This window comes from Numenius arquata, chromosome 5 (genome assembly GCF_964106895.1).
Source record: "Numenius arquata chromosome 5, bNumArq3.hap1.1, whole genome shotgun sequence".
In the NCBI taxonomy this organism is placed as follows: domain Eukaryota; kingdom Metazoa; phylum Chordata; class Aves; order Charadriiformes; family Scolopacidae; genus Numenius; species Numenius arquata.
Genome location: NC_133580.1, coordinates 47733770 through 47754583, shown reverse-complemented (window position 1 = coordinate 47754583; position 20814 = coordinate 47733770). Strand labels below are relative to the sequence as shown.

General features: G+C 41.5%; 1 protein-coding gene across 1 annotated transcript in view; it reads right to left on the bottom strand.

Annotated features, from left to right (window-relative positions):
• The window catches only part of SLC4A11 (solute carrier family 4 member 11), a 75820-nt gene that overhangs the window by 11954 nt on the left and 43052 nt on the right, over window positions 1–20814 (bottom strand). The window contains exons 8-15 of the mRNA XM_074147453.1: window positions 18390–18474; window positions 10707–10832; window positions 9775–9888; window positions 8743–8875; window positions 8359–8432; window positions 3504–3753; window positions 2636–2742; window positions 1294–1462 (exon numbers count right to left, since the gene is read on the bottom strand). Of these exons, the coding sequence (XP_074003554.1) occupies window positions 1294–1462; window positions 2636–2742; window positions 3504–3753; window positions 8359–8432; window positions 8743–8875; window positions 9775–9888; window positions 10707–10832; window positions 18390–18474 (1058 nt within the window). The remainder of the gene's footprint in view (window positions 1–1293; window positions 1463–2635; window positions 2743–3503; window positions 3754–8358; window positions 8433–8742; window positions 8876–9774; window positions 9889–10706; window positions 10833–18389; window positions 18475–20814) is intronic.

Sequence of the window (20814 nt, the reverse complement as noted above, 5' to 3'; positions counted from 1 at the left end):
CACATACACATCTAGATGCCTTATCCTAGGTTATCTTCACACTGCCCGCCCAGCCAGCCCAGTACTCCTTGGGCTGTCCTATATGCTTGCTTTGATTATTCTTTAGCAAACCACATTAGTGTACTTTCAGGCAAGCATCATCTTTTCCCTGGTTTTTCTGCAGGAGGAAATCACTACATTTAGTATGCCACCAAACAGTACATTCTCCATTTGGCTGGTATAGACGAGGCTATTTTTATCCTGTGATGGTACCACAAACAGGAGGCATCAAGTCCTAGTTTGTCCGTCTCTAAAAACCCATGCCCTGATACCTGATCAGCATAAGCTCAGCCCTGCAACAAGGCATTATGAAAACCACTAAGAACTCCAAAGAATGTTTTACATTCCTTAAAGACACTCCAGTGAAAAACACCAAAAGTTTAGAAGAAACTTATCCCAGGAAAGTGATGACCCACTTACATTACAGATTTATGCAACACTTAAAGGGATATAATAGAGATAAGAGGAAAGAATCATGTGGTCAAAGAAAACCAAATTAGTATAACTGAATCTGAGCTTGTCTTCTCTTCCCTGTCATTCCAGCTGCAACATGGAGAATGCTAATGAATGTTATGCAAGGAGAGAACCCTCCCACGCATTACATTAGCAAAAAAATCTTCTGAGACATGGTAGTTTCCCTAGGAAAAAAAAAAGTCATACACATTCACTCTTGATATCATATCTGATTGCAGTTTGCACAAAAACATCAGAGGGAATATTTTAATAGTGCAACATCTCGACTCAAGGTTGCACATAAATCAGACATTAGACATTGTTTTGCCTCATTTCCACCTTTTCAGTTGGAGACTAACAGCTCCAAGCACTTCTTTTCCGATGCTCAACTGCAGCGTATCATGCTATAACATTTATGCAGGTCATTGACTTTTTGTTTTCAAAAAATTCTCTGTACTGCAACAGCAGTGCAAGAGCAGCACGTGTCAGACTCCCTAAATATCTAGCGGTACATCCACTGACCTCAAAGTACACAAAATATCTATGTAATATTCACACATGGACAAACAAGAAGCAGGCTGAGGTGATGAGCTCATCGATGCTTTGTGTTTTTGACTCACCGCCACGATATTGGGTTTTGGGGATGGCAAGGAGTTAAGCAGTAGAGTTAATTTCATCTGTGACAACAGAAGTTCTGAAGAACATGTGCTGAATATCTTTTCTGATATTCAGACAAGCAGTGCTGAGAAAAGACTCAAGGAGAAAGATTCTACAGAGAAAGAGTTGCACCAAAAGTATTACCTGTTCTCCGGGGCATTTGTGAGTGACGCCACAATGTTCTGCTCTATGAAGAAGAGCATTGACAATAGGAATCCCAGCCCCATGGCACTCATCACCGACCCAATGGAGAGGGACTGGACCGGGGCCAGCACGAACAAGCTCTTAGATGGGTTGTAGTTAAATTTGGACACTAGAAAGAGGAAGGGAATGATGTTAGGAGGCACCTTCTTGTCCAACCATCCACAAGGACTCAAGTAATGTTTTACCCACACCACAAATGACTGGGACCCAATGCAGCAAACCAGGTGTGATGCTCTGGTATGTGGGAGCCAGAAGGCCACAGAAGACAGGCTCATGTGGCTGGTTTAGTTTATTTTTTTCCTCCATCCTCTTAGAACTTGGCTGCCATCCTGATTTGACAGATTACTGCTAGTTCTAGTGAAGCATCGCATATATTTGAGCAAAACAAAAAAGAGGGAAACTTGTTTTCCACAGACACAAGGCATTTTTAGATTAGAAAACCTTATTTCTAACTAACTGAGCAGGAGGAGTGTATTGCTAATCAACTGACAGAGGCATTTTAAAACTTTCTCATATCCAAGAAGCTGCACAAGGCATTTTAGCAAAATGCCTTTTAGCACAAAATGCCCCTACTTTCCTGCTATTGGAAGAAATCCATGACTAGGAATAAATCACACATGGCTGCACATCATTTTGCAATCCAACTGGATGGAATGGCCATCACAGAAAAAAGCCATTTCTTATTTGTTTCCATACATTTCCTCACATCACCCACTCACGTCACCACAGGACAATGCAATTCCTGTCCCCATTATCACTTCCTGATATGGAAAAGCTGATCTATTTGGCCAATGAATGGTGTCTCATTTTTAGATTTCCTTGTATAACTTAGAACTACCCAGGTGCTCCGCACCATTTCACCTAAATTAGGAAAACGTAAAGTGGAGACAAAGAAGACAGATGGGGATCATCAACTCTACGTCTGTATGACTGGCAACAACCCTTCCTGCCTGCTAATTACCCTGCCCTTTGTTCTTTGCCAGAAATTGTTGATCCTCTTTATTGTAAGAGATACATACTTAAAACCACAGTGAAATGAAAAGACACACTGGAATAATTTATCTAGAGAAAAAGCTTCACTCAGCCTCATTTGATTAGGGGTTTAAATCTAATATTGAGGAAATCTGAGCTCTTGGGGTGGTGGGAGGTACACGAAGTATTTGTGAAATTATATGGAAGAATTTTGCTATTTCTCAACAAAACCTTCCTAGAATTTAATTTCTTTTTCATACACCTTAAATAGCTTCCTCCAGTATTCCAGAGAATAAAATATATAACTTACTTTCAATTTCCTTGAAGATATAGGAACCCACAACAGAGAAAGTCAGAACTGAAATTGGTAAGGCACAGTCGGACAGAATTTCACGTACTCTTGCATGCAAATATGGGCTGCAGTTTAAAGACAGAAAATTTCCATCAACACCACACTGTAGGGACAATTGCTCAATCCAGATAGCAATAATGCTTTAAACAAGTGACAATTCAGTCCAATCTTGCAATTCTAAAGAGATACTTGGAGTGAAGAATTAGTCTTTAATTCAGCCTTAAATCCTCTGGAATCTATAGCCTTTGAAGGTTGAAGAATGCATAAGCAAAACCCATAAAGAAACAAGAAACTAAGATGCAAGCTAGAAAAAAGTCCTCTGAGCACCAATTTGTATCCCTTTTCTACTTTTGAAATGCTTGAGTAAGCATTTAAACTAATGAAGAGTTTTAAGGGCAATGGGAATAAATCCCAAATTAGAGCTGGGCATTTCACTGCCAAAAGCACACTGAAGGTACATTCCCTGTGGACCTTCCAGCACCATCAGGGATTTTTGCCCACCAAAACAGTTCAATACCTATTTGGGGGGGAGTTACAAGAGTTCCAACATGAAATACATGGTTCACCCAAAGGTTTCTAAAAAGTCACTTACAACGCCAAACCAAATACGGAAGGGCATCATCCAGTGACTGAACATTTTGTTCTGCTGCTAACATTTTCCAGGTGGCCAGCCAAGTTCATCTCTGGCTTTGGCTTCCACCACCACTAATGGAAGAGTTCCATCTGATTTTTCTGGGTTACAAAATTGAGATCTAAACCATTAGCGATTCCTCACAGGTAACATGAAATAATCAGTAGTCTGAGCTCTAAGACTGAAGTAACTCACCTTTTCTTAAACTGATAGAGCGTATGACCAAGCCAAAGGGTACCCAACATCAACATGAGACTAAGGACGGCAGTTTCACGTCCATAATGCACATCATGCGTGCCTGTTTGATTCTCTAGGGACATGGATCTGCTCACTGATGAATTCATCAAGAAGGTGGTATTGATGCCGAGGCCTGGAATAGCATCAGTTCGTGCTTTTTCAAAGTAACTGTCTCCTGTGCGCCCATGGTAGTAATATTTCTTAAAAACTGTACAAACAACCAACAGGCAAGCATTAGGACAGGTTTGTGACAATCAAAGCAAGTAAAATAAAGTGGTTCTTTCTTGCTTGATCATGCAGTATTAACGTTATGCTTCACCAGGTTTATAGCTCTACCCCTCAAACCAGTGAAAAGAACTCAAAAGAGCTGCTTCTCTTACGAAGCCAGTGCTTTATAAATTTATTTTTCACTTAACAGGTAAAAGTTGAAATGATCTAAAGTGACACATTTAAACCGTAAGGACTTCCAGCACTAATTATTTACGTGATTTCATTCCTGACACTGAAATCGCTCCTCTTAAATAAACATATATATATATATATAGAGAGAGAGACATCTACTTTAAGCAGCCTGGGAAACAAATCCCATCAGGATCTGAAAAAGTTAAGAGCAGCCAGGCTGCACAGATCCTTAAGCGTGCTACAAAGTGTACTGTAATTATTTTTCCTCCAATGCTGGTCCAGATTATAATTAAAAGTGTTGATGATATACAAAACTTGGCAGAACATTTAAATTTACACTGCAAACTGAAATAGCGTTATAAAGCACCTGAAGTAAACCTGTACAAGTGAAATGCCCAGTGATGCCTCTGGAACTATCCATAAATGTACACGGTTAGCTCAGAGGCATTTATATAAGTAAGTATGAGTTGTAACTATATTCTTGCTCTTGAGCATCTAGACAGCTGTGTTCCCCTTTCTACGGCATTGGCTGGCTCCAAACATATAAACATGGTTTTGGGATGATACCACCTCTTTGGGGAACAAGAGCATGAGTTGCCACAAGGAACAAGTAAAACCAGAAGACGGGAGCTGCTTGGTACTCCCATGTTACGTGATCAGATGGCAGCAGGCAGTACTAGCTCTCCTGCATACCAATGGGAAGATACAGGAGGATGGAAACCACTATGTCAGCTCCTCTACCTTTCTTCGCTTTAATCAAAATATCCCTTCAAACTTTGCAAAGGGAAACTCAAAAGTTTAGGTCAAGACCATCCTCTTTAGGAAAAAAAGTACAACAATCTGAAACTTAGGGTATATTGCTCCTCCTAACCCCAAACAGTCATCAGGTTTCTGAAAGTCCCAAGCACCTCAGCTTTTCCATCTGCAGCAGCTACAGGGAAAGCAGGCAAAACAAATTAATTCTAAGTATTTGAAAAAACACAAACTTTAAGCATTCTTGCAAAGCACAATTGGTATTTGCAACCACCTTGAATTTGGCCAAAGCACAGCTTTTGTGTTACTGCTGGTTTGGAGCTCACCCCAGTGTCAAATGCCCCATGTTTAGCTATGCTACCTTTTTAACAGTGGTAATAGCCCTTCTTGTACCACCTTTTAAAAGGAGCCCAGGTATTCGTCAAATGGATAGGGTCAGTCGGGCATGAAGGTCACAAGAGAAAAGACCAGTTACTTCACATTCAATACTTCTGTATACAAATTTCAAGACGATAGAAGGTTTATAGTTCAAGATTTAATCTTTCTATTTGCTCACAGCAGCATCTGGAAATGAGGAGATCATTGCACTTTTAAAACAAGAGAAAGGCTCCCCCAGTAAGGAGCAATTACGACCTCTGTTAGCACTGCGTATTTCTGCATCGCGTGCTACGGAAGAGGCTCTGCTATCATTTCCTCCCTCCATCCTCACAGCTGTGTCCAAGCCAGGCAGGACACCCACACCTGGTTTGCAAAAAGGTAAACTGAGGCACAGAGCACTGCTATGACCCCCACACCAGCACAGAACAGGTTGTTAGAGGATTTGCAGTTTCCGGCTCTGAACATTAAAGGACACTTTTGTCATAACAAATGATTATGGCAGTATTTCCTGGGGATTAGCAGCTGGCCAGGGCTTTTAGCCTGCTCACCATCTTGGCTGACTCTAAATATTTTTAAGTCCTAGAGACATGCACAATTACTGAACATATGATAAACTGACAGCGCATACATTCTGCATAGTTGCAGAGTTGTATTTGCATGCCTCCGTATTAAGATTTGGACTTGAACAAAAACAAAACAAGTTAGTTTTTTGGGAATCTTGGGGATTTTTCTCAATTTCCTACACTTGGCTATACTGCAATAATACATTTAGGGCTGAGCACAGCTTTGGTGCCCAACTGCATCTATGTATGCCACCTCTCAGGCTGCAGTCCAATTTGCACCCACCTCAAAACTAGGTAGGATTGCTCCACTCAGTCCTGGATATACAGGAAGAAACATTCACTTTACTCTTGTATTTTAGTTAAAGCAACAAGAACGTGCCAAGATGGCTAGCCAGAGGTCCTCATCCTGCACCATGGACTTGCTATAAACTATTTGATTTCTGCAAATTTATAGTTTGTTCTTATAATAGAGCAAAATGCATCTTGCTGCCCACATGCAGAGAGAGTAGCAAAGCAGGTGGTGCCCTTGCTGAAACAGAGCCATTCACAAGCCTAATGCACATTCAAGTTCCCTCCAACAACATTAACTCGTTTTGTTTGCTTCAGCCGGTTCACCGCTGTTTCCTGCAGGGTGCAGATGTCAAGATCAAACAAATACAGCTTTGGTGGCTGGGCCACATGGCAAAAACAGTGTCACCAGAATAGTGCAAACACACATGGCTTGATGACTCTGTACACTATCGCATCCTTCTCCCTCCGCACACCCTTCCCCCCCCCAACTTCTTTCCTGCACATCTACGAGTACCTTGCAAAAAAAATAAATAATAAAAATCAAATCTATGAACAGACTGAGGAAAATGTATGTGACCAAAAGCAGCATGTTTCCTGGCACTCACAAAGGCCCTAAGTCCCTGTCTGCTGACTACCTGTTACCAGGACATCTAACAGTGCGGTACCAACTTTCTCTTCCTACTTAACTGCTCAACTGAAGTTTCGAGTAGGAGAGAGAGATGGCAGCAGCAACCATCATCTCCTCCTGCAAAACAGGAGCAGAAGATGACAGACAAGCATGTGGCTGTGAGCTGCACTGGTCTCATGTGTTTAAATATAAGCACTGAGAAGGTCAAGTATAAAGTCTGTGCCTGCCAGCATTGGTGACCTTCTGCATCTCGGAACATGGCTGCACCTGTGGTCCCATCTGTTGATGCACTGAAGACCCCCAGATGCAGCTCAAGCCAACATGAGCTGGCAAATGAGTGTTGATTTGATTTTATTACCATTGTTCCTAATAAACTGAGTCCTTCCCAAGTACAAGGGAGAATTAAACTAATGTACTAATTACACTAATTAACTTCCAGGATCCTGTCCTGTGCCCACTGCAGTACTCTGAGGTATTACTTGCATATTCCTGAAAGCCTGGCAGCCAAGATCAATGAATGCTCTCTGTTACCTTTAAGCTGCACCCCATTCCCCTGCTATGGGAAATCAGCTCTACTACAGAACTACTGTGAACATTTGCATTTGCTAATTTTTTTTACAGAGCATTTGAACAGTCTCTTGAGGAACACCTTAGTGCCACAGGGAGACTGCCTCATGTCTCCAGAACAGGGGACTAACAGCACACGTTAAGCAAAGCTCACAGCTACATAGCGAGCAAGGAGAAAGCTAAGTATCCCAGAACAGCTTCTCCTTCACCAAGGTTTGTCTAAACAGGCTATTTGAAAGACACAGGTGTTCTGCAGAGGAAAAAAAAACACTCTGACTGTACAATCAAAGCACATGCCCAAGGAGCCAAATTAAGGATTCCCAATGAAGTGAGAAAATCTCACTACAAATTGCTTTGCAGCGTCAAACCTGCTCTTTGAAGGTGTTCTTGCGTGCAAGATACCATAACGAGCCAAGCTTGAGGATCTTGAAAACAAGGGTTTTCAGTGTTGTTAGGTATGTCCTGAAGGATTTCAGGGCATAGCCCAAGCTTGTGGCTGCTGGGCAATAGGTCCTAACAAACAAAGATTGTAGACTTGGCCAGCTCCTCACTGGATGGAACAGAAAGGTTGCCATCCACACGGCATTTCTGCTAATATCTTTCACCTTCACAAATACCTCCTGCCAATCCTGATCAGGAAGAAGAAAGACGCCAGAGAAATTTGTTAAACCCCAAGGCTGCTCATGGATACTCAACGTAGAACTTAATGCAGAAATGGGGACCAAGTGGCTGGAAAGGGCAGAGCAGTTTTAGGAGTGTGCTGGAAGGCACTGCAGTCCCTATGCTGCCATTAAAGAAGGGTCTCAGAGCTCACATAAGAATGGGTAATCCCAAACCATCTTCCAACTCCCCTCCATGGAATTTTACTAATGTGGCAAGGAAAGAGGTCAAGATGCACTGTGTTTAAATCGGACTATTTTTTTTTTTTGACAGGACCGTTCAAAGAGACCAGTATCAGAAGACTTTCACAGCAACATTAATATGATTTCTCCATTTGTTAAGACACTAATCTTATCTCAGCTAACTGGAATTTGAGCTGCTAGAAACTCCACACATCCAGGTAAACTGCTGACACAGGTGTGCTTCAATCTCACATGCTCATTTTTTCCCCCTTAAGACCCTGAATGAACATGGAACAAGCAAACATCATGCGTATTTACAGCCTTGTATTTCCATTTGACAAGCAAGCAAAGCAGAGACCTGCACTGAAAAACATTGTTGCAAGACTTACCTTTAATAATACCTTTGAAGGCATCAAGTACAAACGTGATGGATATAAAAAGTGCAATTATTTCTTCTGTTGACCTGTGGAAAAATCCCAGGAATTAATACAGCCATTAGCAGAGTCTGCATTCAGCTCCATTCAAAGGAAAATCAGCACATTCATGCATTTACATGAAAATATACCAATTTTAGTTAGATTCCACCACAGGAAACAAAACCCAGTGAATCTTTAAAAGCTTCTTTCAAGCTGGAACAATAAGCTGAAATGATACTAGCCTCATCTTGCAAAATACATTTTGTAGCAAGTTTGTAATTAAGGAGCTTGTGGAATGTATAATTTTTCCATTTGGTGAATAATCTGATCAAAATATGACTTCTTGAAAATAGCTACCTTTTAAAGAGCTTCATCAGAAGACTGAAATTAAAGAGGGAGTACATCACAAGGAAAAAGCTGTTCCACAGTCCAATCCAGGCATAGAAAGCACTGAAATCCAAGTTGTAGTCATCACAGATTCCTCGGATGACTGCAAAAATGAAGCATTCACATGTCAGATTAAAGTTTTGTCATTACCACCCTGTGATTCCCATCTGCTTGATGGCAAAAAGTATCAATTTCAAGACTTCACCAGAATGCAGTTATGGCAGACACTATTAAAACCCTGGTCTTAGACTCCCATATGAACACTGGACAAACCCAAATTGTTCTCTTCCCTCCCCTTTTCTCCACTAGAAACAGGGAGAAGCACTTGGAAAACTTTCTCCAACACAGCTCAAAGCATCTTTCCTAGTGATCAAGGCCACAAAAATCAGCCCTTGGCATTTGCTCTTGTTGACATTTTGGGATGCTGTTGAGCAAGTGATCTCATCCATGCTTTTGCACCATGTGTACTCAGTCACTACACCGAGGACAGAACTTCATGTCTTACACGTTTCAAGCTAGTCATAGCCCACCTGATTGTTCCTATAGGTACTGAGTTTGCCCCTTTACACCTCTGGCTTAGTAGTATCAGCTTGCAACTGATATAAGCTAATAATAACTGGAAAGCTATTGATCACATCTTAAAAGACCAATTAAAAAAAAAACCAAAAAACCTTTGTCTCAGGTGCTTATCCTCAAGTTGGCTAAATGCAGCCACATCAAAAAAACCATCAGATGAAAAAGATTTCCTCCTTGAAGCAGAAGAAATGCTCATTCTCAAACAATGTTTGTCCTGTGCAAAGATGATTCCTTTAGAAACCAACTTTAACTAAACCTGAATCAAACTCTTTCTCCCTCCCTTAGTACCAGAAGCAGCCCTTTAGTATTGACTTATTAAACAAACACACCTAAAGCTCTAACAGGATTGCAAGGTTATTGTATGAGGTCCCATTTCACTAACCGCAATCACATCAGTCCCCTGATATACACATTTAATAGACTTACCATTAATGTAGAGTGCCAGAGGAGCTGTAGTTAGGAGCACAACTAGAGGTTGCCCCGAAAAGAGCGCATAAAGCAGCCCTCCGATACACTGGCCGACGATTGTCTTCCGCACATCTACGAGTAATTAGGAAGGATGGAAACAGCGTTTTTAACCAACACCTCCCTGACCAAGGAGCATTCACAGGCCATAGAAGCCAACTACTAACAAGTAAGAGCAATGCTTAGAGGGTACAGAGGTAAGATACTGAGAAAGCAAAAAGTGACCCTTTGCCAGCAAACTTGTACCAATAATTTAGGTTGCCATCAGGTTTCCAGATATTGAACTATGAAAGTTGGGTGGACTTTTTTGCTTGGTTTGGGTTTTTTTGAGGGTTTGGATGCTGTTTTTGTTGCTTTTTTTTGGAGGGGAGGGTGGGTGCTGTTTTGTCTTTTTAGATTTATTTTATTTTAAACAGCTCTAAAAACTTAACCAGTGTTTGCGGAGGCCTTCAGGACAAGATTTCAACTAAGACTCCTATGAACTGTAACAGCAGTACAAACTACTTCTGGGCCACAACTGGGACAGAACAAATCATCCAGCTTTGTTTTTTTGATATAGCTATACCAGTGGTTTGGATACTGGCAATCAAATTCAGATCAAAAGTACAGGAGCTTGTACTAGGAAAAGTGTGCAGATAACTACGTAGTTATAAAATGAGCATCACTTAAAAATACAGTAGCATATATCTGTTTCAGTCCAAGTCAGATGATACTATTCAAAGTAGCGTTCAATTTTTTTTTTAGTCTTCTGAGAAAGAGTCATGAAGATGACAATTAGAAAAGCTTTTATTTGATGAATAGAACACCTCTGGAGGCTGAATTTCCTGTCATCAGAGCTACTCAGCCTGAATATATGGAATCCTATAACAGATGCACAAAAGTGATAAACTTACCAATAACTCCTCCAGTATTTTCATCATTGAGTGACCCAAATGCAATGGATGGAAGGAGGCAGGCAAAATACAGAAAGATCATAGTTGTGATGTATTTTCCTATAGCTTTGTTGTTTCCAATAACACCTAGCGTAAACCACAACAAAAAGTCATGTTTGTACCTCCCAGTTGTAAAGCATTGAAACCCTACTTGCATCAGCCATCTGTACTATTAGTTCTTTTAACACTGAAAGGCAGAAATAGAAATTTAATCCACACTTAAGTCTTAAATGTATAGGTAGGTCTTCAACATTTGCTTTTACACAACCATGCTCTTTTATTCATCCAGGATCAGAAGAAGCAGCACCAACATGCCACCACACTGCTTCAACAGATGTTTCTGGCATCATCAAAACAGGAAATACTAGAAGACTTTTGTTCAGTTTTGCCATCCCCAAAAGCTTGGAAGACAATCAAAGCAGAAGCCATAAGTTTAGGGTTCATAAACCCTCCACTCCCTGCCTTTTTAATATCAACTTTATAGGTATTCTGCGCTATGCCCCAAATGAGCTTCACAATGATCACTCATCTTTGCAACTTATGATGCTTTGGGCAGGAAAACATGAAGCACTTCATTTTTCCCTAGGCAGAAATCTGAGGTTATAAGCTTGAATCAATAATATGATATGCTGAGCCAATTAGTGCTAGTAGACTTACAAAAACAAATAGCACAAGAGGTCAGGAATGTGTACATTAAGAGTTTTGCTTTAAAAAAGCCCTTCTGAAAGAATGGCTTCTCTCTTTTCCATCCACTCACCCGCTCTCGTCTCTATCGGAAAAAACACACCAGGCCAAAACAAAAGCAGCCAGAAAGAGAATTAAAGTGTCATAATATGAATTTAAGGGCCTCTGAAGTAGCTTCCCTTCCCTTTCCTGTTTTCAGGCTGATGTCCATCCCCAGTGAGCTCATATCACACAAGAGAAAAGATAAGAGATGACAACAGCTGATACTGTTCGAGGAGAACATAAGCTTTCTACAGAACAGCCTCTTCAGAAAGGCTACACCAGAGAGGGCCTTTTTAAAAAAAAAAAAACCACCACCTTGAAACAGCCTTCAACCATGTGCCACCATCCTTCACGACACCACTACTGCGAGACACTTGAACAACCTTGGAGTTGCCCAATTCCTGTTTCTGGAAGCCTCCTGAGCAGCAAACTCCCACACAGGCATGGACCCCTAAGCTCCCAAATGCCCATCTGGCCTTTGCTAACATCAAGTCCCTTGCTGAGGGAGCTGCAAGCCAATGAGTTGAATCAGAGAAAGGAGGGCTTTGCACTAGAGGCTGTTGATGCAATACTGAGAAAATCTGGACATTGCCACAACAGACTAACTGTATCACTGGAATGAAAAAAAAAACCCCAACAAAAAAAACCTATCGCTCAACGACTTGGAATCTTATCTAACATCTGTTTTCTGCACCATTTGCAGTGCAGAGATAAGGACAGAAGGAGGACGCAAAAAACCAAAAATCAAAGATGATGCGTAATGAACAGGCAGCTGCATGAAAAAGGACACCTTGTGATAGTTCTTGTTCGCAGACATGAGAAGAACAGACACAAATAGGACTTCTTTTCAGCATCCTCAAAAAAAAAGGGCAGGGGCTGAAACTTGACAAGAGACATCTCAAACATGCAAATATGAGCCTGACCTTCCAGGAGTCACAGGACCAGCTGTTTCAAGGCAGATTCCTTTCAATTTATTGTGAAGATTCAGAAACCACAGACCACATTCCTGACCACTCTTGGCAACCAAAGGGCCTGAAATTTACTTCTTGCAGATGAAGCTGTCTCATGTGATCTTGAGTCCAACAGCTGCAGGCTCCTACCTCACACTCCCAAATGCCTGAGACCTTTAGAGAAAGGGAAAGACTTGGCAGGGCAACAGTGGACCGAGTGGTAGTTTTATAAGTAGAGATGGTCATATCCTTGTTCAAAGGACTCTCTGCCACTCCAGAACACTGCTTTTTGGACAAAGGAGTCTTTCCAACATGAAAGGTCAGAGGCAACAATGCCTGAAAGCTTTGAAATCATTAAAAGACAGGGAACTGGACCAGAGAAGCAATATTAAAAAAAAAAAAAGCTCATTTGCTGAGCAGAGAAAGCTACATAAGTGATAAGGTACTTTCTAAAAAAAACTTTCAGGTAGATAAATTGTAGTATGAGAGGGCAGAAGGAAGGAAGAAGCCTTGAAGAGCATCACAAAAGCTCACATGTGGCTTTTAGTTTCAGCTTTAATCCTTGCAATGCAAGCAGCAGGAGTCCTTGCTCTCCTGATCATGGAGATCCTTATGTCACATCATGGAGGGGAGGCCGAAGACTTCCAGTATGAATCAATACTTTCTTTAGTGCATGATCAGCCACATGAGATCCAAGAAGCAAAAGAATCCCTACTGGTGGGCAGCAAAATTCATTTCATAACGGAGACAATAACTACATCAGATTAAACATACCCTTTCACAAACATCATTAATCACTCTTTAATTGCAGTTAAAATCATGAGCAAATACTGCCTCCTTGTACAGACTCACCTGAGACAAGCCCTAAAATCCAGTGTTAATCACAATTTACCTTTTGCCTTTTTAAAGTCAACATCTGGCTAAACATTTTCAGGGTCTATTTGCAACCCAGGGACTGACATTATTTAAAAGAAGGTGGGCTGCGTTATGACGGCATTTCATCTGCAGCAGGCTCATAAAGCCATTGAAAAATGTGTCACTCCAACTGCACAATGTAAATCTGCAGCAGAAAAAACCTCTCAGTCCAGCTGTGAAATCTGAGCAGCTGACTATTACAGAAGCAATCCCTTGAAATTAAGGTACATCTACGCATTGACACGGGAAGCAATTATGTTCGTTGACACGACAGCTCTATTTTACTTGCTCAAATTTCTGAAATGTATTTTTTTTTAAAAGACAAGGTTAGAGTTTCACAGAAAGCTGCAGCATTGCTGGCCTCACTTTCCTTGGTATGCTGTATCAATAAGTTAATGACCAAGAGACTGGGACTAGAGCTCCTTAAGTCTACTAATTGTAGATTTACTAAATTAAAATCGAGACAGATGGACATTCTATGAAATGTCTGACTACTAATGTTCTTTTCCAATTCTCTGAAATATCCAATGCAAAATAAGTTTAATTATACTGATCTGAAGCACAGCCACAAGGGATGTGTCTACTAAAGCCCTAATTTAAAAAAAAAAAAATCAATCACTTTTCAATGGCAAAAACCACACAGTAAGGGTATCTGTTCATAGGTTTTTGCGCCATAAAAACTCAAAGCATTACAAACATCTGCTAATGCCTTCAATCTGGGCTTTCATTTAAGTTAGTAGCTGCTGGACTCTGCCCAATTTTCTGAAGGTGAACAGAAGATGAATCTTCCCTGAAGTCCTGTAAAGAGTAAGTCACAGTACAAGTGAGACTAAGAAGTTAACTGAAAAAGCAAATCCACTTCTACTGATTTTGGAGCACAGAAACCAAGCATGTGCTCAGAAGAGAGAAGTATGAAGAAACAAATCAAGCACCAGAGCTTTCCCTTCTCCTCTTGTTTCTTTCAGCCCATTTCCCATGAAGTGCTAGTCTCTTGGAAGGAAACATCCACAGAAAAAACAAGACGCTTTTATGCATCTTTAATGCATTCCCATCCACCAGTGACACAGAGACTTCAAAAGCATCATTGCTGCAAACCCAGGTCATGATGCCCCAGGGTATCCAAACAAGTCAGTCTTCAAAAGTGCCAGTTAACTTTTACAACAAGGCGATACTTAAGAATGAAGGGTTGCAGAGTGATGCAGGAGCTACCCCATCATGTAACCTAGGGCAGCAGAGGCACTGAAGAGAAGGAAAAAAGCCTATCTGCAATCCCTTTATTTTTCCTCCTCCCTCAGGAATGCAATCCTGCCAAACAAGGTGGCCAATGCAACCAGGTGGGAAAGTTGAAGATTTGGCACATGCCACAGCCAATCTGCAGTCAAGAATTTAGCTGGTTTAAGCTCTGTGCTATCCTAGACAGTAAGACAAAACTTTCCTTTCAAATCCCATTTTTCCAGTGCCTTCAAGCTTTCCTTCTAAGCATGCCTGCATTACAGGGAGCTTTAGAGATCTCCCTCCTGCAAAACACCCCCACCAAATCCTAAGGATGTTGCCAGGAGATGCTGTTGCATTACTCTCAGGAGCTGGTTAGGGACCCTCTGCAGGACCAAGGACAGGGAGGAATCCACATCTCCAGCTGAACTATCCACCCACCACAGCAGTGTCCTGAGGACACAGGTCAAGGAAAACGGGGAGACAGACTAAATCTCAGCTCTCCTCCCTTCCCTTCACCCTCCCTCCCATGAGATGAAGGGATATGACAGAACACAGCATCAAAGCTCCCCATAAAAACCTCAGGCACCTCAAATTTCCTCCTGGGCACTCCAAGCACTACATTCGTGTTTATTCCTCCATACCGTATCAGAAAATACACACTGAAGAATAAGGGTAGCAACTTCAAGAGGTTTCAGGAAACTCACAGTTGAGTCCAGGCGGAATCCCCTCCTTCATTCAAACCAGCCTCAAAATAACAAAAATTCAAGAAGCTCCTATGATTCAACTGAATCTTTAAGAGTAACAATATTGATACATGTATGTTCTGAACTTATTTGACAAGATCAGGATGAAGTTCTGTACAAACTTTTTTTTAAAGAAAGTAGAATCCTATAAACTAAGGTTGTAATCAAGAGGAGACTACATGCCAAATTGTGTTAATCCTAACTTTAAAGGAAATTTACAGGTGTTCTTAAATTCAGCATAATCCAATTGTTCATCTTCAGATGTTCCTGCTGGAAGGCACCTACTACAAGCCATCCATATAACTAAAGTCCTGGAGCAAGAGTTTAGAAAACTCTTCCTTGATTCTTGTGTTTTCAGTAAAACACACAAGACTTCCACAACTCAAGACAAACCTAAAATTGACAAATTCCTAATCTGGAGGAAAAAAGGAAGAAGAGAGAAAGACGATTCCTTTCTTTCGTTTCCCAAATCATGATGGTTAAGGATAATTTAATGTCCAGCTTTGCACAGCATACGAAGACCAATCCCACAAAAGTCCAACTGACAAAACATTTGCTGGCCCTACAAAAGCCTTATTATTTATCACCCTGCCCTTAATCGGTTTGTCTGTCTAAACCAAAACCCCAGGACACTTCTCAGATTGAGGACTTAGAGACTCAGACCATTCAAAAAAGGCATCTTTGTGTTTCAGAGTTCTTTGATGATGCACGTGTGGTTGTCTGGAGTGCAGATACTTGGATAGCTCAAATCCCCAATGTTCTGGGTACACTGCTGCTTTGAGTGGTCCAGGAATTTCACATTCCTGATCACCTTTGGTCTTGGTGGTTTATGGCAGATGCTTTATGCTCCATCTGGTTTTCATTCCACACATATCCTTAAAGAATTCATCTTAATTTCTCGTTTCTGGGAAGAAATGGCACATACCAATATATATATATAGGTTTTAAAAAACACTCTTTTTTCCCCATATCCTATTTGAAAGGGCAAAACTGCTCCTAAGGTGAGTACTTCATATTTGAGCTGCAGTAGTTCTTGAGTTTCATTTGGCTCATTTCTGCCCCTTCCACTCTCCAGAAATTGTGTAACAATGCACTGACACTTTTTAATATAGATTTGCATTTTATACCAAAACCATTTCTCTGAATGTTTGTAGTGCTAGATTCTCACTATGACATTATTTCACCACTCAGAGCAGATACAACCAAGGGAACAATTCTTTCAAGCTAGACTATCCTAGCACCTTGTTTAGGCCAAGCCTGATCTGCTGTGTACCTCAGTTCATGGAAAGCTTGTGGACCTGGCTAGAACTTACAGCCCCAGGGCTGAAAGGCAGCACGCACAGGTTAATTTGGATTCACGGATTTCCAAATCTGCTGAGAGTCATTGTTGGCTGCAGGACCATCGTATGATGCTTTTGTGCCTGTGAACCTGCTGTGCTCAGGACACTGACAGCCGTAGGTAGACCAAGCAGACACTGGTCTGTCTTGAGATGAACATGGGTCCCCACAGGATGCTTCTCCCTTAACAGTAGTCCTGCAGCACTTCTCTTGTGAAGTGCTTCAGTATCCCTTTATAATGAAAAGTTAGACTTTTGACAGCCCTACAAAGCAACAGCAATATAAACGAAGTGTCCAGATTAGGATCCTAAGTCCCCTTCCAGATCTGGTGCCAATGATGCACACATCAAGAAAGACTCCTTGCTGCTACCCTGAAAATAATTTCTTGTCCCCCTTCCTCCCCAACATACCCTCAATCCCTACAGAACATAGCATTAGCTTGACTTCAAACGGAGCCTGCCCTCCTTTCACCCCAAGCCTCCTGAAAACAATTTCTTCCAGCAGTTACAAAGCACCTGGAGAAAGCATCCAGTGCTCAACTACTGTGCTAAGCCAGCATCTCATCCCATTTTATTCTTCTCAGCAGAGTGGATACCACTAGCTGCAAAATGCATCATGGTGGATAAAATATTCATAGTCAAAACTGGATCTTTGTGGGAAGCAACTTTCCCCAGACATACAGCATCTCCTTCGGCCAACAGCCAGTTGCTCTGTTCCTCTGCTGGTGGTGACCATCCTTGTTGAAACGTAGTGGAGAACTCACATCCATACCCTGCTCATGTCTGCTCTCCAGCTTAAGCTGCTGTGGAATGTGACTTTGCACTAGAATACCTGTCTGCAAAACGAGGCTCCGGTATGCAGCTTATTTTCTTATGCCAACTCCAAGGGAGATGGCCCTCAGCGGAGGCTGCAGTGGGGAAGGCTGGGACACCATGGCTTGAGCAAAGGAGGATTTAGCAGCAGGGAAGTGTCTCAGAGCCCCGAGATTCTCCCTGCCTAGACTCTACACCTTTATTTTATGCAAGCTTTCTAGGTTTGATACTTGAATATATTAACCAACTCCCCGATAAGCTGTTAAGAACCTGAACATGTTTTGATGTCAGGCTGAGGCTCTGTAATCATGGTTTGCCCTGAAGACTTTTCACAGCCTTTAAGAATCTCCGAAAGTTTGAAAGTGAAAAGGGAGAAAGCGACTCTTAAAACTAAGAAGGCCATTGTGGGAGCTACATAAAGCCCAAAACCTGAGGCTCAACACAAACACACTATTGCTGCTCTTGTGATCTGGCTACAGCAGACAAGCCATATCCTGTTTCTAAAAGCATTGAGCTGAAGTTACTGCAGCTCAAGTTTTGTTTAAGCATTCTCAACTCCCACAGTATCACCATCATTGCTATTGATGCTGGCTTGCAAAGACAGCAGAAAGGACCTATTAGGCCAGTGCTGATTAATTAGGTTGCTATGAGTTGATCTGTGTCTACACATGACAACAATCAATCCATTTAATCACCTCAATGCTTAATAAAAGTTAAAATCCTCATCTACATACAACTAGCATCTTCATTAAAGGAACACTGCAAGATTCTCATGTGTAGTGTGCCACACTGCCTATTCACAGGCTTTTGTCAAAATATTCAAATAAGAAAAAAGAGAGCTATTACACATATCAAAGAACACATTCAATGCACACTGTAAACAGGACATCACATCACAAAAATTCAAAATCAGGCCAATGCTTTCATAAACATTGGCCAACATACCGTCAGTGAAGTCCAAAGCGTACACTGGAAATCTTCGTGCAATGTCATCAGAAATCCCCTTGCCAACATTGAGAAACTCATGCAACTAAAGAAAGGAAGGAAGTGCTGTGTCAGTTTAAAGGCTCATGCATTGTTGAAGAGATTAACCTCCTTATTCAATACTGATAGAAGCAAAACTGGTCATTTTGAATAGGGCATTCAAATCAGATTTTGTAACGATAATAAAAATAAAAACTCTTTGCACTTCAATTTATATCCTCAAAAGCATTGTAAAAAAGAAAATCCCCTAGACCACCCTGTCTTCCTTCCCTTTCCCCCCCTCCCATTCATATCTGTACCCCTGCTTTGCAGGTGAGGGAGCTGATGCACAGCATGACCTGCTGAAAACACCCTGGCCAACAGCAGGATTAAGCCTTGAGTACTCTGGGGTGAAACGTCCGGTCAGATATACCTTTCCCATCCCTCTAGCCAACTTTTTTTTCTTTAGACACCACCACAGAACTCTTTCCCCCAAATTGACCTGAAGCCTCTGAAGGGGCATCCCTAGCAAGTGCTCCCCTTCCTTGGCATTGTCATGGGAAACAGAAACCTCAAGCAGATGTAGTAAGGGAAATAAGACTGTCTACACCTCAGACTCCACCAAAAGGGAACAAGCTTGAGTAAATTCACATAAGCAAGCCATAATTTCTGCCCATTAAAAGACAGTAGAATTATTGTGAAAGGGTTCCAAAAACTTAACACGTTCCCTTTTATTTCTGGTTTGGGCGCCTGCAAGGTGCAGAATGATTGTTTATACAATCTGATGCTCACCACAAGCAATAAGGAGCTTTTCAGAAATTGTGACAGCTGCTATTGACTTACACCCTCCCAATTCTCACAACTACATCCTTGCATAAAGCACATGGAAAGCGTCAGAGTAGGCAACACTTGCAAATGAGGCACCTGTCAGATTTTTTCCTATTATTCTCAACTCAGAGTACACATGCTACTTTGAACATCAAATGCACCTCTATACAGCACTAATTAGCCCATCTGTCTCATATAAAAAATTTCATATGTTTGTTGCAGAATTAGACACAGAAGACTTAGAACTTCTGCTAGGGAGTGTAGAAGGAGGAAAATCACAGATCAAAAATTTACACCAACAGATCATCTCAAAACAGCACGGACATCTTCCTTTGGCTGGTTTATGCAAAAACTGATAAAAACTCCTTCTTTAGAAAGGACTTGACACTACAGTGCTCATTTAACAGATTACATACAACTTTGCTTTTTCTCATGGAACTCACCTGCTTTGCAGTACCTGGAAGATCAGAGTCATAAGTGAAACAACAAGAAAATGTCCCCTTTAGAAAGAATACATTGAGCACGGCAAACACTAGGGTTTGGGGTGCAAAAGATATCTCAGAGGACCAGCTCCTTTATCAGTGACTATGACATCTTATATTTCAGCTACTAGCTCCATTCCGTTTTGCCAATACTTTATGACAGTTTTAACTCTCTAACCTGAACAATCAGGATGAAAAGACAGCAGACACCAGCATAACATTTGCATTTTAAGCATTTCCGAAGAAGCTATGAGCTTAAACCATATTTGGAGGCATATTTGGACATCAAAGCCATATGCACTTGAAAAGCAATTTAATTCCCCCCCTCCCCCCGAAAGACATTCCTGAAGGCATGAGTCAGACAGAGAATCACAATAGCTTTAATGACTAATATGTTTACTCGTCTTGCTGCAGTGAGAACAGGGAAAATGATGCTCGGGGCATCTCATCTTCCAGGGAAGAAGCCACACACTTGCTGCTGGCCCAGGGAGGGAAGGGGCACTCATTCACACTGTGTTTCTGTAGGCAGCAGTGAGTGTGCAGAAGAGAAAAGCACCACCTAATTTCTTGTCACACAAGCCACGTTGAGGCAAAATTTGAGAGAAGGGGAGGCAATGGGTTATGTCCAACCCCCCTGATTCTTTCACGCATTTATTTCTAGCACATCTGCAAGTTTAGCCTAGGTGGGGCATGAGGATGTCAAGCTAAATCTTATAAGTGGCTAAGTATGGGGAAAGCTGTTTCTTCTGTATGGCGTATCTCACTTCTAATTTCCTCTCTGCCTACTAACCTCATACTCAACTTGGGTTGCATTAAGGAGCAAAAGGACCAAGTTTACAGACCTCTTAAGTTACTGCCCTTTTTGGTTTTACTTTTATTCCCCCCACCTGTCCACCAGGCATCTTCATTGTCAAACTCTACTCCAGATACGTTTCAGTCTGGCTTTTGTCTCCGGCCATCTTCTGAGCTGGCACCTCATGAGGTTTCCAAAAAACTTTGGAAAGACAATGCTGACACTTCATTCTTGCCCTTTTTGATTTGCTTCCTCATATGCTCCAGGTGTTGGGAATTTGTTGGACTGCCACTCCCCACTTTTT